The sequence below is a fragment of the Bubalus kerabau genome, chromosome 8 (assembly GCF_029407905.1).
Source record: "Bubalus kerabau isolate K-KA32 ecotype Philippines breed swamp buffalo chromosome 8, PCC_UOA_SB_1v2, whole genome shotgun sequence".
In the NCBI taxonomy this organism is placed as follows: Eukaryota; Metazoa; Chordata; class Mammalia; order Artiodactyla; family Bovidae; genus Bubalus; species Bubalus kerabau.
The window spans coordinates 54,892,274-54,918,041 of record NC_073631.1 but is presented as its reverse complement, the minus strand read 5'-3'; the positions used below and the strand labels follow the sequence as shown (position 1 = coordinate 54,918,041).

The 25,768-nt window shown below is 37.8% G+C and overlaps 1 protein-coding gene across 5 annotated transcripts in view; it reads left to right on the top strand.

The window, feature by feature from the left end:
• Window positions 1–25,768, top strand: part of MET (MET proto-oncogene, receptor tyrosine kinase) — a 149,317-nt gene that overhangs the window by 14,742 nt on the left and 108,807 nt on the right. For 4 of the 5 annotated variants that reach the window (XR_008717827.1, XR_008717826.1, XM_055590305.1 and 1 more), the window contains exon 2: window positions 16,442–17,658. The exons of the other annotated variant lie outside the window; for it this stretch is intronic. Coding sequence is in view for 2 of the 4 variants with exons in the window: in XM_055590305.1 (XP_055446280.1) it covers window positions 16,456–17,658 (1,203 nt within the window). In the remaining 2 variants the exon portion in view is untranslated. The remainder of the gene's footprint in view (window positions 1–16,441; window positions 17,659–25,768) is intronic. 5 annotated transcript variants of the gene reach the window in all.

Genomic DNA, 25,768 nt, shown 5'->3' with positions numbered 1-25,768 from the left:
TCCATGGGGATTCTCCTGGCAAGAATACTGGAGTGGGTTGCTATGCCCTCCTCCAGGGGATCTTCCCAACCCAGGGATAGAACCTGTGTCTCTAAAGTCTCATGCATTGGCAGGCAGGCTCTTTACCACTGGTGCTACTTGGGAAGCCCTAATGGCACTATGCCAAGGGCTAAAGATGGAGCTTGTAGCCTGGCGGGAGTTACGAATAAGTAAATTACAATACAGCATTATAAAATCTAGATAAGGGAAAGGCAGGTTTGATGTATTAGCACTTGGGAGAGTTCCTAATCCCATCCTACAGGGCAAGAGAGGCATTGGTGAAAGCATGCTAGAAGTGTTTCCTAAGATGAGACTTGAAGAGACAGTAAGAGTTAACCAGTTGAAGGTGAGGGCAGAGGTGTTCCATAAGAGAGATCTACATGCTGAAACCCAGAATAGGAGAACATATGGCTTGCTTCAACAATTCATGCAAAGACAGGATGGCTGGAGCCTGGATTTCTAGGGAGGTGATGGCAAGTGTCAAGGTGGGAGAATTAGGCAGAAGCCACATCATGCATGGCTTTTAAGCTGTGCTAAGAAGTTGGTCTATTTTTAAACATAAAAAATGATATAATCAGACCATCTTTTTAGAAAGAAATCTCTGCTACATTGGGGAATGGATGATCAGGGATAAGAAGGGAGATGGAAGGGAGATGTAATAAATACAAGCAAGAAGTGATACTGCCCTGGGGATAGATACAGGTGGACATATTTAAAATACCTGAAGGGAGGAGTTAGGCATGATGGGAATGTGGGAATGGAGATAGGATATGGAACGGCAGAACAAGTATCATGGGAGGAGATGGAGGTGCCAGAGGTCTATCCAACTGCTCCTTTGTAGTCACCCTTTTCACCAACCTGTTGGCGTTGGTGTGCCCAAGCACACAGTTCTCTCTCCGTTCCCTACACACCTTCCCCTGGTGGTCTCATTCATGTCATGGTTTTTCATACCATTAATATGCAGACAGCTTTCTAATTTAAGTCTCTAGTCCAGATCTTTCTCCTTAACTCCAGGGCTCAAATATCCAACTGCAAACTCAGTATCTCATTTTGGGTGCCTAAGAAGTATCTCAAGCATGAGCAAAACTAAACTTCTGATCTTCACACAGCCCTGCCAAACTTGCTCCACCCTCCTGCTCCTCAATATCTGTGACTGGCAGAGTCATTCTCCCTTTACCAAAGCCAAAATCTTTTAGCTTATTCTTGACTCCTTTTTTTCCTCACACACCTCATCTCCAAATCCATCTGCAAATCCTTTTAGCTCTGTGTTCAAAATATGACCAGAATTCAGTCACCTCTCATCATTTATTCTTTTCTCTTGGCCTAGGTGACTGCCATCACTCACCTGGACATTACGGCAGCGTCCCAATCCCTAACTGGCATCATGTCTGTTTTAGCACTATCCCACCCCCTGCCACTGGAAATCCCTCACACCTAGTCAAAGTGATTCTATTAAAATATAATCACTTCCTTGTTCACCACTCTGCAATGTCTTCACATTTCACTCTCCAATAAAAGCTCAAGACTACAAGGTCCTGCTTCTCTGATTCTTTGTCTTCTCTTATATAATCTCGTAGTCACTGAGGTACAGGCTTATTGGCCCTGTGCTGTGCATTCTTCATCCTTTGACGCCGGTTTTTTTTTTGCCAGTGATATTCATCAACTTCTTTTATTCACATTCTGAAACTGCTTTACTTGTTGAGAACACTTAACAAACAATATAAACACTTTTTGCATGGAGCCCTGCATTTTCTCTCAACACTTATTCATCAGCTTCTAATATACACATGATTGATGTAACTGTTTTATGTATTTGTTGTCTGGAACCACCTGCCACAAAGTACATTCCACAACGGCAGGCATGTTTGTTTTGTTTACTGATATATCCCCAAACATCTTGCATATATTAGGCACTCAATAAATATTGGTCAAATTTAGTCTTAAATAGCTGTTGAACAGGACTTCCCTGGTGGCTCAGTGGTAAAGAATCCACTTGCCAGTGCAGGAGACACGGGTTCAATCCCTGATCCAGAAAGATCCCACATGCCTCGGAGCAACTAAGCTTGTGAGCCACAACTATTGAGCCTGTGCTCTAGAGCCCAAGAAATGTAACTCTGAGCCTGTGTGCCCTAGAACCCATGCTCCACAACAAGAGAAGCCACCGCAACTAGGAGCCCATGCATCACAACTAGAGAAAAATTCCACACAACAATGAGGACACAGCCAATAAATAAATAAGTACTTTCTAAAAAAATAGCTGTTGAACGTACAAAACTGATGCTTGAGAGATGGACTTCTGGACTCTCTGGACATAAAGAGGTGAAGATACAGATCTAGGAGTCTTGGCTTTATTGGAAGTCTTCATCCTCTATTGCCTGGGAAGATGCAGTGACCTTCTGTTATGTCTTCTGGTCCCTAGTTTCTTTCCCCTCCAATCTATTCACCACAGACACCAAAGTTGTCTAATTACAGTTATAAGTAGGCTGGTTTCCATGTCCTGATTAAAATTTCCCAGGGGCTCTCCACTACTAAAAGAGTGCAGACCCCTCAGCAGGATTGTAGGACTTTCTGTGATGTGCCCCGCTTAACCTTCCAACTTCATCCACACCCAGGCCCAGCCCACACAGCTTCTGTGCCAGTTACAGCATCCTAAACAGCCCTGCACACGGCACCTGCGTGGGTGTTGTGTCTGTCCAGAGTATCTGTCTTCTGCCTTGACTGTGCCTTAGCAACTCCAGCTTATCCGATATAGTAATATCTTCACTCTGAAATACTCTGTGGCCCATCCTTTACCGTAGTTAGCTCTCCTTCCCTATATTCCTCGAGAGATGTGCACCCATCTGGAATGCACAAACTAGAGGGCAGTGAGTGGGACAGGAGGCTGGAACTGCCGACAGGTGGGCAGCACCTGTATGGTTAGCAAGTTTTTTTGATATCTTGACCTCTTTTCTCTGTTTCTCTCCCTCAAACACACATACACTGCTCTGAATTATTTTTCCTTGATCAGTTATATAAATGCAATCCTGAGCACACTTGTTTTTAAGTTGTCCTAACCTTTTGGTTTATTGATTTTTCAAAGATGCAGAGTGTTTACTGAGGTTCAGATATTGGATTCAATTCTTACTTTTCTGTTCTGTTCTATTTTTATGAGGATTGCTTTGTTTGGCATTCTTTATTTAAAAGTATTTAAGGTTTCTGTAGAAGGTTTTATTTGGATCTTTTATTCTCTGATTATTGATCTCAATGTAGTGATATTTACACGCTTTTTTCTCTCAACACAGAACTGCGTTATGTTTACACAAGGAATCCACATTTATACAAAATGTGGCCAGTTTTGTTATTCTATTCACATTATTTTCTTATTTTCTAAAAGCTTTTTTATACTTAGCCTGAAAAGAAAATGTTATATACTGACAAAATTCACCTTGAAAAGTGTCCCTGGTTCACTTCACCACCAGAGAGTCTACCTGGTAATTTTGATTTCCAGAAAAGTTCTCATATGTGAGCAAAATAAAATTCAGGCTTACCCTAAGAACTAAGTGCAAAGAGTGGTAAAGGAGGGCACCCCCTCGCTCGACCACTCTGTATTTCAGGGTCGCAGCCTGGCCTTTGGCATCCTTATGTGTCTCCTCTTTTTCTATTTTCCCCTGGATGCTGCTCTCTCTTTATGTGACAGTGGCCATGACATAAATAGGTCCACTTACCACCAGCATTCCTCTGCAGGCATTTGATTTCTGCTCTAGGTAACACCGGAAGAGATTAATCAGTTATATAAACTCACTCGTGAGCACAGTTCTCCCCATTTGGAATTCACTGTGTCTTATACTGAGAGCATTTTCAACCACCAAGGGAGGGAAATGTGTGATTCATTAATGAGTAATGTACCGGCTTCCTCTCCATGTCTCCCTTCAGTGGTTCACATTCAGACCATTCAGTCAGGTTCATCCTAATCAAATCCTGTAATTGACTGCAACTGGAGAAGATTGCTAGGCTATTTTTTTTTTTTTAATTTAATTCGTGTACTTAGGTGTTTCTCAAATGTGACCTGTGGGTTTGAGTTATTCAGGATTTCTGGATTAATTGAACAAAATCTGATAGCACTTCTGCACAATCTGAACTATAAAATTGCACCTTTCCATTAGGCTGAAAAATAATTTTAAATAGTTTTATGGAATTTCAAGAATCTTAGCACTTTAATATTAAAAGTTTAATCTTCACATTTTCAAGGGCAGTGAAACATTCTTACCTGACCTACAGCTTATTAATGGGACAAAGGCTGTCCATCAATCGAGACACTGACAGTTCAATGTATTTTCTGAACAGGACTTTTCAATGATATGCACAATGATAAAACAAATGTCCATTTATTCTTAATTCCCAGAAGTTGAATACTTTCAGCCATTCTTAAAAGGACAAAGATATTTACTAACAGAGTAAGACTATGTGAAGGATAATCTTGAGAATATAATGGAATTCAGTTCTTTTTATCTTTACTAGTATCATATCAGAGTTAAACAATGATCTCAATCATATGTTACAGCTGGAAAATGCAAGTTGGCTTTTTCTTGTGCAATGATTCAGTCATTTTCAACTTTTAAAATGTTTATTGGAAGAAGGGATACAGTATTAGATAAAAATCTGAGTAAGAGCACTATTTGGGTCTCTTTCAAAGAAACAACATTTGTGTAATAATCAGGAGTAATTGTTTAGAGCAGCCACCAAAATAATATTTATAACACATTAAAATCATTTTGTGCCATGTTTCTTTTCTCCTACAGAAACCTACATATGAATTTTAATAACCTTTTTATTATAAATAAAGTATGCAAATAAATATAGGAATTCTTTTTCTGTTTCAGAAATTTCATGTCAGTGACAGGTTGCCATATAGACTGTAATAAGCACACAAATCTTTTCCTTGATTTTTAGGGGAAAAAACCTTTATTTTATATGGTTATATTTTCATAGGATCTTTAAAACCACCTGTTGTGAACAGGTTACCCTGATAATCACTTTGAAAACAGCATATTTTAGATACACAGCATCAAAACATCAACAACAACCCCCCAAAAAAGTATGCACTTTTGCAACATTTGTGTGCTATAAAAACCTAAAAAGTACTGTTCTACTCCAACTGATAGATAGGTTTGGCCAAAATAGTTTCAATCTAAGTTCTGTTACTAAAAACGGTAATTATTCCCTTATTTTTCTCCATTTGCTTACAACTCATATTGTCATGTAATATACATTCATGGGACATAATTATACTAAAATTTTATTCATTGTTTAATATGAAATTCAATTTAACTAAGCATTCTGTATACTCATTTGCTAAGCCTCAGTGGTGATGTGGATTTACTTTTCTTTAAAGAGGTAAATTAATAGTTCCTTCCTGGAGAAGGCAATGGCAGCCCACTCCAGTCCTCTTGCCTGGAGAATCCCATGGAGGGAGGAGCCTGGTAGGCTACAGTCCATGGGGTCGCAAAGAGTCGGACACGACTGAGTGACTAACACACATACACACACACAATAGTTCCTTGTTTGTTGTTCTACGTTAGTGTGGAAAGCCCTTACAGTGGCCTTTGTCTTAGAGTGCAATTTAAGAAGGACTTCAGGAACTTGAAATAGCTTGAGAGGAAAACTGCAAGATGGCCAAAGGGTAGAAAAATAAGAAATAATAGTATTTAAACTGTCGATGAGAGGGCTAAGGTGATGAAAGAGTCAGCAAGTATTTGGAGTGGGCTCACCCAGTGGACTATGCCAAGTTCCTCATTTTTGATGAGGGTAGGCAGAAACTGGCTACACAGCTTAGGAAGATGAGCATAAAAGCAGCATTTATTGAATGCCAAATTCCAGTGTCTCATAATTTATCTTTAACCCTCCTGTCCAACCCATGGATGTGTACCCTTATTATTCCCATGTTTTAGATGAAGAAACTGACACTCGGGGTCAGAAAGTATGTAAATGGTAAAGCCCGGATTCACATCACATTGAAGTGTGATGACACCGAAGCCCGTACTCTCTCCACTACACACGCCCTCTTCTCCAGAAGGCTTATAAGTTATTGGGAACAATGTTGTCAAGCAAAATAGTCTGTAAATATTAGACATAAAATTAAATCATGTATTTTGACTCATTTAAATATGGTCATATAAAAGAGTAGTCATGTGGGGAAAAATCATGAAGACTTCTTATGTGCCTTTGACTTACTATTAGAAATCATCGTCAAGGTAGTGTCTGGCTACATTAGAAAGGATTTTTGACATGCATTATTTTATCTTTCTGAAGTCAGTTTTAGGTTTTTTGATGATAATAACACTTAAGTGTTAAAACTTTAGACCTAAGAATTAAATGTTCCACAAGGCATGTTTTAAAATTTGCTATTTCAACAATCCAGTAGATCTGTCACTTTTCAAGTTAGGTTGCACATTTAGATTTTCAGCATTTATCTTACTGTCTTCAAATCCACAGACTGTACACTTTTTGGGGATAGAAACTCTCTATTTATACAGGGGCATGGTATACAATGGGAGCTCACAAATATTTGATTAATATTTGATAAGCTATGACTTCATAAGTAATGAGTGTTTATAAATATAATATTTTAAATGTCATCAGGAATCTCCTATTAGGATCTTCTTTCCTGGACTTTGTTTTTATGGGCACCCTTTTAAATTAATGGAAATAATATATAAATGTAGAAAGGGCTAAGAATTTTCCTTAGTATTTCACTCTGGTAAGTCATCCTGGAGAATTTAGCCATGACTGTTTTTATGACTGCAATTTCCTTAATATGGGACCTCAGCCATTTTCCATCATCATAAATCCCTTTTATACACTTAAAAGCAGGATTGAAGTGTTTTCTAGCTTTTTATATCCTGACTCTTCACTTAGATACATTATTTCTATCTTTGATAGAAATATTTCTATCAAATACATTATTTCTATTTTTATGCTAAGTAAATTCTAAAGGAGATCAGCCCTGGGTGTTCTTTGGAAGGAATGATGCTAAAGCTGAAACTCCAGTACTTTGGCCACCTCTTGCGAAGAGTTGACTCATTGGAAAAGACTCTGATGCTGGGAGGGATTGAGGGCAGGAGGAAAAGGGGACGACAGAGGATGAGATGGCTGGATGGCATCACTGACTCGATGGACATGAGTTTGAGTGAACTCCTGGAGTTGGTGATGGACAGGGAGGCCTGGCGTGCTGCGATTCATGGGGTTGCAAAGAGTCGGACATGACTGAGTGACTGAACTGAACTGAATTGAACTGAAATATTGAGGTAGAATTTGAAACTATAGAGCAGGATAAAAGCTACTATAGCACCTCAGAAATTTTAACTAGAAGATACTTTCCAAATGCAGAATGAAATATTTAATTATTCAAGTAAATAAACAATCTTTTCCAGTTACTCCAGTTACTTAAATATTTTATATAAGGCTGCTTTTGTGCACTTGAGTTTGAATTCACAAGTTTGTACAATCTTCAAGTGGACATTATTTGGTCAAGACTTCTTCAGGCATAAGAAATAAAATAATCCCAATGAAACTGCTGATAAAAAAAAGAGAAAGAAAGGAGGAAAGGAAAAATTTACTGGTTCTCATTAGCTGAAGAAGACCCAGTAGAAATGGATACTTCAGCAATTGCACTAGTGACTTGCCTTTCTCCATGTCTAGGATGTTCTATCCCTTGGGTCATTTTCATGCCAAGGCGGGCTTTTTCCACCCAGTGACAAAATGGTCATCAAACACTACAAATTAACATCATCCTTAGGGCTGGTGATCTTTAAGAGAGAGAGAGATCTCCTCCCAGTATCTATGCTGCTGCTGCTAAGTCGCTTCAGTCATGTCCGACTCTGCGACCCCAGAGACGGCAGCCCACCAGGCTCCCCTGTCCCTGGGATTCTCCAGGCAAGAACACTGGAGTGGGTTGCCATTTCCTTCTCCAATGCATGAAAGTGAAAAGTGAAAGTGAAGTCACTCAGTTGTGTCCGACTCCTAGCAACCCCATGGAGTGCAACCTACCAGGCTCCTCCATCCATGGGATTTTCCAGGCAAGAGTACTGGAGTGGGGTGCCATTGCCTGCTCTGCCCAGTATCTATATTAAGCCCCAAAAGACTCTGGTTGCCTTGCTTTAGTCACATGCTCACCCCTGACCAGGCTCTGGGTCAAAGGAATAGAATTCACCAACACCCAGCCTGGTTTGCAAGCTCACCTTCAGGTGAGGAGGTGATTGACAGCCCCATTAGATAGGGGAGAGTTTTCAAAAGAGTTGCCAGTAGTAGAGAGAGTCGGGGCTGTACAAGTAAATACAGAAAATTTTTTCAAAATATTGTGCCTTTAAGTCTTTTCCAGGAAATACAAATAATTTGAAACAGTCCAAATAAGCATCATATTTTTTTAAAAAAATATAAATACACTTAAAAAACTAGATATCATGTTTTTCATATTTTAGATAATATTTTATCCTATTTGAATCTCATTTTTTTTTTCATAAAAACATGGGATTTTTCCATTTTCCTTAAAAAAATGTGAGCAATGCTTATCTTCTAAGAAAACATTCAGATTAGAAGAATTTATATAATGGACCAAATCTTATAAACTATAAAGCACTGACTATATAGTTATAAAATATTATGATTCCTAAGAAAATTCCTAAAGAAAGCAAATTTACCCATTTCAGTGTTTTAAAAGTGTCTCCCTTACAAAACCTGTTCCATAACTCCTGTTATATTTTTTCATGAGGCATCAGTACTTGCTTACAACATAGGGGCTTCCTGTGGCACAGACAGTAAAGAATTTGCCTATAGTGCAGGAGACCTGGAGGCTATCCCTGGGTTGGGACGATCCCCTGGAAAACCGAATGGCTACCCACTCTAGTATTCTGGCCTGGAGAATTCCATGGAAAGAGGAGCCTGGTGGGCTGCAGTGCATGGGGTTGCAGAGTCGGATATGACTGAGCGACTTTCATAACACAGGCATATGCTTTGAGACAAGTTTTTGTTGATGAGGACAGTGATGGTGATGGTAGTAATGGTGATAGGCACAGGTAGTTAATAAATTCTTAGAGAATTAAGTGTATTTCTAGATTTCTAGGGCATGAAAAGCCCAATGTAAGCACGTTACAATATATGAGAAAACTAGAGGTAGATAGATGGCATACAGAGTTGAGTAGGTGGTATTACCTTTAGGTTAAGCTAGTATTTGTAGCTAATAGAGCAGTCCTCTTTAAAGGAAATACCCCTAAATACCAAAACTTTAATGACAAAGGTGCCATTGAGATAATCACTCCCAGGAAATATGTTGCCAGTGAGATTATCTTAACTATCAACTAAAAAGAAATAAAGAAATGTTTTATGAGTGATTCAGTTTCACCTGCTATGTGCATGACATTTTAAGAGAATGAATTAGTCAGTCTGTTTGAATCATCTTTACGTGTTCCTTTTAGTAAGGATCTCAAAGTTGGTTAAATGGCCAGCACTATTTCAGAAAGAAAGAAAAAACAAACAGTAAAAAGACATTTTATATTGAAAGCCTGATCCAAGCATATCACAGGAAATAAATATATCAAGGCAAAAATATATGAAAGATGAAAGTATTTCTGGAGTCACTCCCAACGTAAATATTAAAATTGCTCACACAGCCTGATCTGGCAGATGATAGAGAAGAAAAAGAAATGCCAATTCAATGGCACTGGAGTAAAATGTAGAAAAACAATCTCAGAGTTTAATATTATTAGAGTTGAATATACTTCAAAAGTTCATCAATTCAACCCAGGGGTATGCTTGTAGGTATTTAATAACCATCCCTCCATGGGGGGAGAGCTCTGATTTGTAGTGTTTGCCAACTTCTATGGTGTAAATACTCCCACCACGGCCGATGTCAAGCTACCAAGATGAGGTCACTGAACATGAGTTGGGAAGAGATGCACGTGATAAGCTCCCATTAGCTGGTTCCAGAGGACTCCATCACACAACTTGTTAAACACTATAATTTTGCAAATAAGAAAGCAGCTAAAGCCAATAGAACTGGGTGAATGCTTTGGGGTCATACAACTATGTAGCTGTACTGCCACAACTAAAACTCAGGGTAATGCCCCCCCACCCCATGCTGAGCTTCACTACTGTGAATGCGTTGTGAGGAAAGGACCATGACTGATTGATAGACCTGCCTGACTCCCTTAACCTGGTTAATTTTCCCTTGTGGGGCTCCCATAGACATTTCCATGTTGAGTTTAAACTGTCATCTGTTTGCTTCCTTGACTAATCTGAAATCTCACTGACAATTTGAAAGTGTTTTACTTATTTTTGCATCTTCAGCACTCTGCACAGTATCTGGAATACACTACATGGTCGAAAAGTATTAGTTGAGCACATGAACAAACAATAATTGAGATATTTATTGGCTTACTGTGTGCCAAGCACTGCTTATAGGGGTTTATAAGCATTCATTCACTGAATCTCCCTCTCAGAGTGACCATCACAAGAGACAGGTGCTGTAATCACTCCGATATTTCAGATGAGAAAATAGATGCTCAGAAAGATTTACCCAAGGTCACACAGACAGTGAATGGACTCAAACCCTGCAGTCTGTCTCCAGAGCCTATGCGCTCAATCACTCAGATGTCAGTTAACTGGCAGCATCATCAGGGTGTATAGCTCAGCAACATATATTTCCAAAAGTATTCCTCGACTACTTGTGAAGGACACAAACATTTCCTGGAGAAGATCCAATCTGACCAATACACACCGTTGTTAATGGGGACCTTAATTAATTGGAATGATCAGTAAAACAAGATGTTTGTTTTCTTTTTATATGAGGAGTAAACAGAAACCCATATTTTAATTTAAAATTCTGTTGTTGACATGGGCCCTAGTCCTGTATTTTTGCTTTAATAAATTTTTTAAAAAAATTAACCTTTCTTTGATTTCTCAACCTGAAAAACCGCGTCACTATTTGCTATCAAGAGAATGTAAAGAGAGTATAAGAGACTGAGTTACTAACTCCAGGGGTATTCTGCATTGTTTTTTCCTTAAATAGATTTTTTTTTCCTCCTTCCCTACTGGTTTTCTTAGGGTTTGCCATCTCACTAAGCAAGATAACAAAGAAACCCATTAATGCATTTGTATATTTTCTTGGATTCTAGTTGATTGAGGTTTAGTATCGTGAAACACTTACCTACCAACCTTAAGATATGAACCTGTTTTTTAAACATAATACAATACCTCAGATTTTTAAAAAAAGTTTTGAAGGCTCCCTCAAAAAGCCTAGAAGAAAAAAGTCATTCTCACTCCACACTATTAATGGGCATCAATTAAGATGCAATTTGGTTGTAGTGCTTTTTTTATTCTTTTAACAGTGATATTTCATTTATATTCTTCCCTTATTGTTTTTCTAGAGAAAATACAGTGATAAATTATGTATTAGACTAATATTTCCATTTTCAGGAGATACAGTGATACCATTTTGAGAAGTGCCTTTAATTTTTCTGCATAATATATTCTAGAAGGTTTAGGCACATATTTGTAGTTTGTATTGTCTTCTAATAGGACAACTTGTCTTGAATCCTTTTCTTAACAATCCTTGCTATTCCCACCACCAGCGCCAAAAATTTTCTAGTATATTTCCAATTAATGAAAATTACATACAAAAACAGCACATTTATGTGTGTTTATAAATATATGTACACATGTAAGAATCATATCAGTTCAGTTCAGTCGCTCAGTGTCCAACTCTTTGTGACCCCATGAATTGCAGCACGCCAGGCCTCCCTGTCCATCACCAACTCCCGGAGTTTACTCAAACTCATGTCCATTGAGTTGGTGATGCCATCCAGCCATCTCATCCTCTGTCGTCCCCTTCTCCTCCTGCCCCCAATCCCTCCCAGCATCAGAGTCTTTTCCAGTGAGTCAACTCTTCGCATGAGGTGACCAAATTATTGGAGTTTCAGCATCAGTCCTTCCAATGAATACTCAGGACTGATCTCCTTGAGAATGGACTGGTTGGATCTCCTTGCAGTCCAAGGGACTCTCAAGAGTCTTCTCCAACACCACAGTTCAAAAGCATCAATTATTTGGCACTCAGCTTTCTTCACAGTCCAACTCTCACATCCATACATGACCAATGGAAAAACCATAGCCTTGACTAGATGGACCTTTGTCTAGGTTGGTCATAACTTTCCTTCCAAGGAGTAAGTGTCTTTTAATTTCATAGCTGCAATCACCATCTGCAGTGATTTTGCAGTCCAAAAGAATAAAGTCTGACACTGTTTCCACTGTTTCCCCATCTACTTCCCATGAACTGATGGGACCAGATGCCATGATCATAGTTTTCAGAATCATATAGTTATATATATATATATATGTATACACACACACACATGCTATGTAACTGAGCAAATTGTTTTCAAAGATGAGGTCTCTTTTTGATACTTAGAGCAGTCATGTGAGGCCATTGGACCCTGGGACTCAGAGGTGAATGAATGAATTGCCTAAAGTCACACAACTAGAGAGGGAAAGGGCCAGAACCAGAGCTCTGTCTCGCTTCTGCTCTGGTGCACTCTCCCTCTTAGCTCGGGAAGCTGTTTCAGTGTTAGTGAAGCATTCAACAGACTGTACAGATTCTTGTCAGCCAGATGTGGGACTGAATCTCGTTCTAACTGTATGACTTTGGGCAAGTTTGCTTGCCTAGAAATGGAGAATAGTAATACTTCCTATGTCACAGGGTGTTTTTGAAGAGTATATCAGAGGTTCAGCAGAATGCCTGGCACGTGGTGTAAGCACTCAATACATGTTACTGTTATTTTTACGATTATATGGTTTATTCCTTATTGAAGCTCTGCCTTGCCTTCTGGTCCAACTGTAATTTTGTAGCCTTTAAAGCCTATATCCCCTAATCAGATGCCTTCATTTGGACCCTGAAAATCATTGTGTCCTTAACCTTCTTTCTTGTTTTTTTTCCAAATCTCATGAATGTGAAGAGGAAGTCATATACATTGTGTCTTATCTTCAGGAAGCCCTAAAAGCTACTGTACAATCCTTTCTTTCATTTCTTGCTGACCTCAGATTGCATGCCCTGCTGTAGATATTCTAAACTTTCTCCTACACCCTGAAGTCAGTCCTTGGTAACTCCTCTGTATCCATCAATTTCAGCAGATGATCATATACCCTAATTTATTTTTAGATATTGAGATCATATGCCCTAAACTCCTTAAATGTCCCTATATCTTTATCTGACATCTCATCCTCTCCTGCTGTCTCAGAAAGAGAGTCTTCTCTTACATTTCAGGGCTCTTGGAAATGCCTCGTTTTGCTCTCTTGGAATGTTGATCAAGTACTTTTATCTCCCTCATTTGCCCTTTTTGTTTTCCCCATTTCTCTAGGTTCAACTACTTGTATTTCTCCTAACTGTGTCACATACTCTCTCTTGTACAAATGGCTCTCCCACTAGAAATTCCCATTCCTTGTTGTCCTTCAAGACTCAACTCCAGCATCATTTCCAGTATGATTGTTTGCCCTTCCTACAGACTGCCATAATTTCTGTCAACCTCGTGCCTCTACCAAGTGACTGTGAGGTTCGCAGGGGAGGTACCATGTTCTGTATTCCCAGCATCTACCACAGTGTCTGGCCTTTAGTAAATACCTAACAAATGTTAGAAGGAAAAGAGACCTACGAATGAGAGTCTTTCCTACAAATTAAAGTCCCCTCAACCCTCATTGTCCTTCCTTTGACTAGCATTCTACTGCCTCATCACACATTCCCTTTCAGTTCAGTGTCTGACACCACTGTTGAATCTACTGAAAGTACTCTTGTGAAGGTCAACAAGTAGCCTTTGTATGATTATATCCACTTTCCTGAGCCTTTCACCCACCGTCTGTGACACAGTGCAATACTGGCTGTCTTGACACCTCCCTGAACTAACTTACCTCCCTTGACTCCTTCCTTAGTTTTTCCAGTGTGCAAATTGCCAAGACATGGTTCATTTGTCTTTTCTTCCTTCACCTTGTCCCTCCAGGAACATAGTCATTCTTGTTATTAACCATCACCTCTGTGCAAATAACACGCAGAGTTTGTTTCTGTTCCAATCACAATCCTATTTATCCCACTAAGATCAAGTTCTGGAGTTTCATTCTTTCTAATGCAGAGATGGCAGATACTTGGCACCCATGCTTCTGCTTGCCTCCGTCTCGTCTAAGAGGGATATTATCTCACCCAAGACCAGTTGCACTACTTTCTCAGTATGAGCAGGCTTCTCAGAATTTTCATTATACTCCTCTGTTGCTTGGTACTAATGCTCTGTCGCTTGGTACTAATGCTATCTTGCTTGGAATCTTCATTTTTCACTTACTCACCTGCTTACTAGTAAACAGTGTAAAACCTATTAGTCATTCCTGTAGTAGATCCTTTTCACTCATTTCTCAACAACACATCAAACTCAACATGTTTAAAGTCAGCTTATCATATTCTTCGATCTTTAGCCTGACTTCCTCCTGCTGACTACCCTAGCTTTGTAACTTGTTCCATTCCACTTTTTCCCAGATTACACTGCTTATCCTTTACCTTGTCTTTTTTGCTCCACCAACTTAGGTGTCAAATCTTATTTATTCAAATAACTCTCACTCATCCCTTCCCTTTCTATTTTTGGGGCCACCATTTGCTTCTGGCCCTTTTTACCTGGTTGTGGGCTATAATACCTGTCGTCTGGCCTTCTCATTGCCAGGTTCTACCTGCTCTAAGTCACTTTGCCTCCAGATCAATCTTCCTAGAGTAAAACCTTGCTCATATGACTCTCTACCTCAGAATCCTTAAGTGACTTTGTATTATCTCCTAAATAATGCCTGTAATTCCTGTCAATTTGGTAGGATAAAATTATCTTTGATTTTGGAATCAATAAGATTTGGATTCAGATTCTGGCTACTACACTTATCTGTTCTGTGACTTTGAACTTACTGTTTAATTTTTATTCACTCATTTATTCAACATATATTTATTGAACACCTTCTTCGCTCTAGGCTCTATATGAAGCCCATGAGATGGAGTGATGAGCCAAACAGGCATTGTCCTTTTCTTCTGGATCTCAAATGTATTGGACTTGTCCATATTTCTCATGATCATAGTCATCCCAAGTACAGGCCATACTTTCCTCTCTTGATGCTTTTAGCTTCTGGTTTTTGCTATACAGAAAATCATAATAGCATGCACTATAGTAATTTTCATATGTGTATCATATCTCAGCTTCAGTGTAAGTTCACTGAAGGGTAAGTGCCATGTCCCATTTCCCAAACTGCAAGCACAGAGCCATGCACAGTGAATTCTGTTGTGTTTCTATGGACCTCAAGTTAGTCTTTGGCATAATTACAATGCCCAGTATGTTTTTGGAGACTCCTTTTGTCCTGTCAGAATTTCACATTTTTTAAAATGAAGGGGAAGTAGTGGCCATTTGGTTTCTGCTTCTAAGGCCTCTCTTTTCCAAACCTGCCTGTAACTATTATAAGTAGAACTCACAATGTGCACCTTCAGTTTTTAAAACCTGACTAACAAGTCCACTCATGCTTCCTAGTAGAAATACTGTCCGTGCACATAAAATGGAATGTTAAAATAACGTTCTTTTAACTAAATAGCTTTTGACTTGGTAATGAACAATATGTTGTTTTTCCCTGTGAAATAATTCCAGCATTTTAGTCCTAAAGATTATATTTTATACATTTTAAGCTTGCTGTTTTTACATTCCCAGTGATCTTACATTATTAAGTTAAGCATTTGCCTATCCAAAACAATAGGTCAATTATAGCTAAATTATAACCATACCTTTTCTCTGCACACAAAATCCTATAAACAGCATGTGATCATATTGCTTCTAGAATTTATGATTGTTTTCTTCCAAAAGGAAGCTAAATTTAGCTTAGTAATTCTACATGCTCCCAAGGAAACAATGCCTGCTGTGATTTGTAGAGTAAATGAATCTGAACCACAGTTCCTTTACTTGACTAACTGAGAAAGTTTAAATATCTCCCTAGTCATTAACCACAGATATTAAACCACATGAAACAACCAGCAAGGGGTTAAGAAAGAAATGTGCTATTTTTCTGACTTCACTGCTGAATGAGTCTAACTTAGTTGTTGTATCGTTCTTAATACAGAACATTGTTTGCATCTTATAATGGTTCTCTAAAATTACTTGTTTGTGGCTTGAGTTCTAAAATTAAAACTATGTAAAGTCATGTCCAACTGCACAATGCATCTTTATGTGAAGTCAGCTAGAGTTTTTTGTTTTCACTCAATGTAAAAATTCCAGTTAGGAAGATTTGTTTCTAACAGTCTAACTGGTATAGTTCTCTCAGTTTCTTCTTCTTTGTTTCTAATGACAACTAAACTGCTCTCGCCTTGAACGTCTTTTGGCAGATAAAATTCTCACCATGAAGGCCCCTGCTGTGCTTGCACCTGGCATTCTTGTGCTTCTGTTTACCTTCGTGCAGAAGAGCAATGGGGAGTGTAAAGAGGCACTAGTAAAGTCCAGGATGAATGTGAACATGCAATATCAGCTTCCTAACTTCACTGCAGAAACATCCATTCAGAATGTTGTTTTGCACAAACATCACATTTACCTCGGTGCCGTTAACTACATTTACGTTTTAAATGACAAAGACCTTCAGAAGATTGCTGAGTACAAGACGGGGCCTGTGCTGGAACACCCAGATTGTTTCCCATGTCAGGACTGCAGCCATAAAGCCAATTTATCAGGTGGTGTTTGGAAAGATAACATCAACATGGCTCTGCTTGTTGACACGTACTATGATGATCAACTCATTAGCTGTGGCAGTGTCCACAGAGGGACCTGCCAGCGACACGTCCTTCCACCCAACAATACTGCAGACATAGAGTCGGAGGTTCACTGCATGTACTCTCCTCAGGCAGACGAAGAGACCAGCCAGTGTCCTGACTGTGTGGTGAGTGCCCTGGGAACCAAAGTCCTATTGTCTGAAAAGGAGCGATTCATCAACTTCTTCGTGGGCAATACCATAAATTCTTCTTACCTTCCAGATCATTCATTGCACTCGATATCGGTGAGAAGGCTAAAGGAAACACAAGATGGTTTTAAGTTTTTGACAGACCAATCCTATATTGATGTTCTACCTGAACTCCGAGATTCCTACCCCATTAAGTATGTCCACGCCTTTGAAAGCAACCATTTTATTTACTTTTTGACGGTCCAGCGGGAAACTCTAGATGCTCAGACTTTTCACACAAGAATAATCAGGTTCTGTTCCGCAGACTCTGGATTGCATTCGTACATGGAAATGCCTCTGGAGTGTATTCTGACGGAAAAGAGAAGAAAGAGATCCACAAAGCAGGAAGTGTTTAATATTCTCCAAGCTGCATATGTCAGTAAGCCTGGGGCTCAGCTCGCTAGGCAAATAGGTGCCAGCCTGAATGATGACATTCTGTATGGGGTGTTTGCACAAAGCAAGCCAGATTCCTCAGAACCAATGAATCGCTCTGCTGTCTGTGCATTCCCTGTCAAATATGTCAATGAGTTCTTCAACAAGATCGTCAACAAAAACAATGTGAGATGTCTCCAGCACTTTTATGGCCCCAACCATGAACACTGCTTCAATAGGGTAAGTCACACAGGTTTCCTACTTGCAAATTATGAGGTACATGTCAGAATAGGTACCAGCCTAAAAGAGAATATCAAGGGCTTTTTGCTGCTTGGTAAATGGTATTTATCCAAATGTTTGCAAATTCTTTCCAAGAAAATTTAGAAATTGAATCTTCATTTAAAGATAGAATCATAACTTGAGAAGTTAATGTGATAGCTTAAAGAAAATATAAAATATTTTTACAATTTAGGTTTGCATGTTTGCCAACATTTTTCTGATTATTAACTTTACTTCTCATGTAAGCTTTAGTAGTTCTGGTCAGATGTACATAAAGTTAGCACAACAGCAGTTCTATAAAGCACAGTTATTGAAATGCCATGCAACCTTTACAACATTTAGAACAAGATGCTTAATTGTAGGTGTTAAAGGCTTTTTTTTTTAATGAGGTCCCATTCTCTTACTGATATATGAATTGTCTATATTCTTGGCTTTACTTAAAGAAACTTAACTAAAAACAAACAGAAAACTCTTCTAGAATGTTGATACATTAAACATTTTTAAGTGCACTAATATGCTTCTCTGAATTAATTAGAAAACTATAGAGGAAATTTTTGCTCTCAGATTCCTCCTTTGGATCTTGGCTTCAATGCCTGAAGTCCTACTTGAATGGGTATGTATCTACCAAGTTCTGATTTGGTGCTTTTCACCTGGTTGACATTTGATGTCTATAGATATAAATATTTTGATTGATGATTGTTTATACAACATAAAATGGCATTTTCACAGGAACTGTTAGGGAAATTCTTTGTTGCTTTGATTTAAATATAGTAAAGGCTACCAGTTATACCCAGAGGATTTATCCTGCTGGTCATCAGATCATTTAGGGCTAGCATCAAATTGAGAGGAAGAACATCAAATTGGGAGTCCATTGTGGCCTTGCACTTTCTTGGTGGGGACCCAGATTTGAACATTACAGACTTTCTATGCCTCCTAACCTAAGGACCACTATGATCATAATTGGATGAAAAAATGGTATAGCTTTTCTAAAGACACCTGACTTTGAAAATGTACATCTCCCTTACTCTAACAGTTTTCAGTCTAAGTGGTAAAGGTTATAATTGCAAGCAGGAAGAACATTACACATGTCCTTGATAAAAGAAAGTATATAATTTGCAGATGGGTACCAAGGACATATGAATTCAGAAACGTTTGTTTTACTTTTGCTGAAATGTCTAGGATACTTCTCCAGATGGAAACTCTACGTAGTTTATTTATAAAGTTAGAAAAATGCTTCGAAGAAAATGAATCCATCTTTCAGTGAACTAAAGCCATAACTTACTTCCTTTCCTTTCCAAAGTCTATGAATATACATAGTATACATACATATAAATTCCAACTAAGACTTATTTCTCCCTGAATACATTTTAATATGTGTGGCAAAATCTGTGAGAAGCAATGGGATTGCTCATGAGGCTACCCCTTTTCCTTACTAGAAAATGCAAAAGAATGAAAGGAAACAAAAAAACTTTCAGAAACCTGGGAATTAGGAAATAAAAGTGTAATATTAATAGCATTTCAGAGAAAACACTTTTCCTGCATCCAATAAATTGCTTCAGAAACACAAGTTTAGAAATGAGTCAACTGGAAATTCCTGCAGGGCCTCTAAAGCACACGACTTTGTTATTTAAATCTTGTGTAAATTTGTTGAAAACTAAAGAGAATTTACCTTACAAGGATATATTGATATCTTATCTCTTTGCTTTATTTTGTACATTTCAAACCCCAGATATAAAAGTATTTATCAATTCTAGAAATTCTCAAAACACAGCTGAACTTTATCCTACCCCTTTGACATTTTTAGTGTTCCAAGAGGAACAAAAAGGCAGGATTACCCAATGAAATTCAGGTCAGTTTTATCACCCAGGAAAAATGCCCAAAATGCACCAACCACACCTGAAACTATTATCACTCCCATCGCAAAAATTCTTGTGGGAAACAAGATGAAACTTGCCAACATAGTCTTCTCACAAGGGAAGCCAACTTTAATACTAGCCAAATTCCATAAAGACAAATACCTTCAAATCTCTTCATTTATTTGCCTGTTTATCTTTTCTGGTTACTGAAGGTCAGAATTCTTCCAAGAATGAAACTACCCACGTTCTCAGTTTTCATATACCCACCACAGAAAGACCTCAGGTTGTTCCAATAACCAGCATTCAGACATTTCCCAGCTTCATCTTAAAATGAAGGCACCTAGAGCCATTACTCACACTAAACCAAATGATTTACAGGATCAAATTAGTTTGGAAAGACTCTAAGCAACACAACTACTCCATTTTGTCTTGGCAAATTTACTTGGCAGAGATATCAGGTGACCCAACAATTTCCTGGAACTGAGTTATTATTTTGGCATAACATTTAGTGAATAGATACATATATTATAGTTTTGTTATTAACATGTATAATCGATCAGATCTTTATAGAGGAACCATTGTGTGCTCTGTGGACAAAGAAAGCTGCAGCGCTAACTTTCCACTGAGGCTTTGAGAGCATGTTCGCAGCAGCAGGGGTTTTCTGGCTCTCCTTGAGCTTCTGCCCTGTACAAACTGTATCTCTATCACAGGATCAGACAGAGCACCAGGAAAGGGTCTTTTAGGTTTTAAGGGTCCAGCAGCAGTATCAGACCTGACTTGCTTATTTTAGATCATGTATTATGTTGCTTTTTCCACTCTCAAATTTTATAAAAGTATATGTGCAGACTTTCATATACATCTTCTCATATTGATGACATCACTAAAACCCTCTTTCGAGTTATCTGATAGTTTCCAGAGCAGGTCGTCTTCACCTCTTAGTTATTTGTACTTCAAAACTCGTTGATTCCTCATATGATGCTGTTTCTGGAAACTTATCCCACGCCACAGATATCCATTCATGTACTATTAGTGTTGACTATTAGTTCTTCATCTTTATAGTGTAACCGTTTTCTTTGTTGCTTTTGAAAGTGACTGCTAAAGGGTTTGTTCACAGTGATTTCTACCTTTTAGAATTATGAGATTCCACATCCACAAATAATTAAATCTTTGGTTAAAAGTCTTTACTGCCCTTTTTACGCATTCATCATTCAACCACTGTAAGCATTCTAAATTAGTATTGATTGAAGTTGTTTTAGGTTAATGTGTGTTCCCTAAATGGTACATTGTTATTCAACATAAAGTAACTGAGAAAATGCCACATAATCTGGAGACTTGGAAAATCCCCAAATTTGGGCATTAAAAAAACCCCCTTATTTCTATTTTGGGATAAACTATTAAAAATTCACTCTAAGCACATTGTTTGGATATCCAACAGTGTCATATAAGAGATTTAGTAACATGACAGTTATTCCAGGAAAAAAACTAGGATCAGTATACATTGGCCTAATTTCTTCCAAATAATCAATATTGAATAAAGGAATGGTTTGTCCTCAAATCAGCAAAGATCCTGTTCCCTAAATTACAGTACACTTACTAACAGAAGTAGAATTATGTGTTTTGAAAGATTTTTAATCAAAGTTGAAATGAAAAAGGGGTCTTTGAAATATCTCTCACCTATCTAAAAAATAGTTATGACATTATATTTTCTCTTGCCATCCCAATATCAAAGTTTTATTTTACATATAAGCATTTGAAAGAACATAAATAGACTTGTAGCAAATATTTTTACCAATATCTTGGTCATCTTAATGACCAGTGATTGATCATTTAAATGGGAAAAGCATGCAATTTGGTGTCAGAGTCACCTGGTTGGAAGCCCTGGTCTCCTATGTGCCACCTGTGTAACTTCTTCCACATTACCTAATTCTTAGAGCCTCAGTCTCCTCATTTGTAACATGCAGATAGCAATACCTACTTCTCAGGCTTTCTATAGAAACATGGGATAATAAATATAAAGTACCTGGCACATAAGATAATCATAAATTTAGCTAGTTGGGAGGCAGCACGATCTCATGGAACAAGAGATCTGGATTCAAACTTGTACCCCATGATTTTCTATCTGCCTGTCCTGAGCTGCTGCTACTGCTAAGTCACTTCAGTTGTGTCCAACTCTGTGCGACCCCATAGACAGCAGCCCACCTGGCAAGAACATTGGAGTGGGTTGCCATTTCCTTCTCCAATGCATGAAAGTGAAAAGTGAAAGTGAAGTTGCTCAGTTGTGTCTGACTCTTTGCGACCCCATGGACTGCAGCCTACCAGGCTCCTCTGTCCATTGAATTTTCCAGGCAAGAGTACTGGAGTGGGTTTGCCATTGCCTTCTCCGGGCTGTCCTGAGAGCATTATTTAAATCCAATGAACCCATTTTCCTCCATGCAGGACTATGGTATGGACAAGTGCAACAATGTTTATAAGAGGCTCTAACTTTGTCCTTGGTACATTATAAATAATAGCTCTCATTATAAGGGGTATTTGTGTAAAGAAAGTCAAATTCAAATTACTGGATTGTTTTCTGGAAGAGGCACATTCTGGTTCTATTGCTCTTGAGAGTCTTTTACTTCCCTGGCTGACTGTTATGAGTGACCACCTCTGTAATGTTTAATTTGTGTAAGTCCTCCTGAATACTTAACAGTTTCAAAAGGCAAAAAGGAGATATGGGAGTGGTGGTGGTTTGGAGGGTGACAAGAAGGACAACTGGATCAGAATTGTGCTGTATAGTCAATCTAGAAGGTATAAGGTGCTCCTTTCCCTGACCTTAATTCTAACTTCCTATGGCATTATAAAATACAATGCTTATGTTATGCTTAAGTTATATGTTCAAGAATTTACAGATAATGAAATTTTAGAAAAAGTCAACCTCAAGGTTGTTTGTACCAAGCTTCCTTGTTTTTAAACATCATTTATACTCAAAGAGTAGCCAACTGCTTCCCAAAATAAAGGAAACTTAAAGTAGTAATTTTCCATCTCCGTTTCAGAGTGCCAAAGTTAAAGGGTCACCACTCAGAGCCATCAAAGGAAGAAAGCAAAATGATTAGAACAGTTTTGAATGAAAACAAAATCAAAACAAGATGCAAACAAGGGGTAATAGGAATAGGCATAAAAATAAACATTTGGTGATGTTTCTTTATTACTATTATAAAGATGATAGATGAGTAAAATTGGGTTACATTTAAGTTGTAATGGAAGAAAATAATTGCAGCCTTCCATCAGGAAACCACAAGGACCATTATTGATCTGTCATCCTCAGGGCATGTCTCATAATATTTAATAAAATAAACAAAGATTTATAACTCTTTATAGGCTATATATCTATAATCTCCCATACCACACCATTTGAACTGGAAATGTGGAGTCAGTGTTACAAGTAACATCCATATAATTATACTGGTTTGGCATGCTTATTTAAACAGTCTAGCACTCTCAAGAGAACACATTTCATATTAGGGATGAAAAATGTGAAGTCAGATTTCAGGGTTTTTTTACTTCCTGTGCTTCAAAATGAGAGAATGTTATCCTATATGAAAAAATGCTATTGAGGATTCTTCATTCTAAACACACTAAACATCTTGGCCATATGCCAAATGTAATAGATTACCAAAGCAAAATCTTGCAAGAAAGAAAACCCTTGACATCTAAGGATTCAATCTACTTAAAAAAAAAAAAAAAATCTAAGTAGAAATTCTATACACTTGATTCCTTTCCTTCTGTAAACTCTTCTTTATTGTCTCCCAGGCTCAGGGAGTTGCTGCTCCCTAACTTAGTTGAATTTTCCATGTTGTCTGTCACATGAAATGTACTACATTGCATTATTTTATTAAGAGGAATTTAAAATTATTTTCTTTCCAGAATTTTGTAACACTGAGATCACAGGGCATACCATTGGGGTATTAGAAAACATGTTACAGAGTGAGCCATTAAAGATCTTTGCTTTTTTTTTCATCCTCCTGATAACCCTTCTTTAAACCATTTTGTAGTTTATTCGCAGGTAGGACGGGGGAGCCTGGTGGGCTGCTGTCTGTGGGGTCGCACAGGGAGCACACCCTAGGAAAGAATGAAAAAACAAAGACATGACGTTTGAAATAAGTTAAACAAAGAAACACAGTTAACGCTGAGACTATCACCAAAACTATAAATAGGTTTAACCTGTGAATTATATCAATTCAGAATGTGATTGACAATATTTCCCACCTGTACATGGGTATTTATGCATTAACTGTGCGACATGCATTATAAATTAATTCTTCATTTTTCTCAATGTCCTTTGAAGCAAGTTGTGTGATCTTTTATTTAAGTAGTTGATTTCTATGTGGAGATTCGCTTCATTAAATTAATTGAGCAAACAATAAGGAGTTCGGGCAAAAAAATAAATCCTAAAGTTGGTCTTTGAGAAGTTGAAGTGATAATAAAATTCTGAAGCTACAGCTCTGGTACATACATTATTGCCATACCACCACATGATTAGAGACTTCTGAAAGCATATGAGACTTCACATTTTGATAAGAATATTCACCTCCTTGAGTAATCATGGATTTTTTATTCCACATAATGTATCAAATTTTGAATGTTACATCCTTCCTTCAGACTTCTGTCTTATTGATGACATTCCATCCTGCATTATCTCCTCTAATAAGAAAAATGAGGAGCTGTCAGAAATTGGATAGAAGACCCACCAGGAATTTCTGCCGTTGCTTATTCATAGGTTGGCACAGATACTGAGTCAGTGGGCACCCGGAGTTCAGGATGACTCAGTGCCCAGATATGTGCTGTAAGTCACATCTCCAGTGTCCAGAGAGGGCTGCAAAGGGCTCATTTATCAGGGAAATGAACCAAGTGCTCAGCTACTCTTGATATCATTAATACTCCTTTTATTTTTTAAAAAATATAATAGTGAATGTGGTAAATGATTCTAGGATCCTGGATACATTCCAGTCTGCTCATTATGTATTTTTCCTCTAACTAAAATTGTTCATTTGCATATGAATGACTTGCTAAGTAAAAGCCTTGGAAAAGAGGCTTCCTGCCCTTCACCCTAGACCTAGGCTAAGGTAGGGCAGATGAAGTGTGTCTTCCTTCTATACTGCAAAAATACCTCATACTGTCTTGTTTCTCAACAAGAGAACAGAAAAATATATTATAAATGCATGCTAATATAGAATAAGGCTTGTTTTAACTATTCTTGATGTTCAGTAATGGAGGTGTTTTATGAACAGTGTCTAACTATAAAACAAAAAAATAATTAATTCAGACTAAAGTCTGACTTCAGTTGTTTGATTTGGATAAATCACCAAAATGTTCATCAATCAAAGGACATTAAAATGGTGATATTTCAAATGATGCTGTAGGTAAAGACATGAATTGAGGTCAGTTTTGATTTGTAAAGCATTCTCTTCTAGAACTGATACTACAAAAATTAAGTTGCTGAGTTGTCATCTCAAAATATATGGCTTTCTCATGATTTGCTAGAATTTGAGTCCATGTACCAGAAAATGTAAATCCATATGATACTAAATTTTCTGATGACATTTCAAATTTAAAATCCATTTAACACTTGCCTCTAGCAACTAGTCTACAAACTAAACTACAGGAAAAGTGCTACCCAAGGAAATGGGAAAAATACAAAGATTGAATTGGTATGTTAGCTCTGAGTGAATCAATAGTATTTAGTGCTAATGCACTAAGCAGATTACAAGCACTAATGCAGTGGCAGTCAATAGTAAAAATGAATATCTCTAAAAATTATCTTGGCAATAAAATGTGCAACATTTTCCATTTATTTTAAGCTAATTACATTACATGCTTGTTCATTCATTTTATTAGTTTAAACCAAGTAGCAGAAGCCTAACCATTTCATTTAATGCATAAAACGGCCAAAAACTTGTAATCTTTGTTTTCTTCAAGAGACAGAGGAAAGGACTTATTCATATAACTAAGATTCAATAAAAAATTCAACAGAAATTTACTGACTGTCTAATCCTACTGATATTAAAATAATGAGCGATATAGGCCTGGTTGTTGCCTTTATGAAGCAAACCTGCTGGGAGAGGAGATGACAATAAACAGTCATACCAGCAAACAAATACATATTGATAATTTATGAAATACAGTGTAAGGGAAATAAGCATCTGTGAATGCAAATAAAGAGGAAGATCTAAATTTGG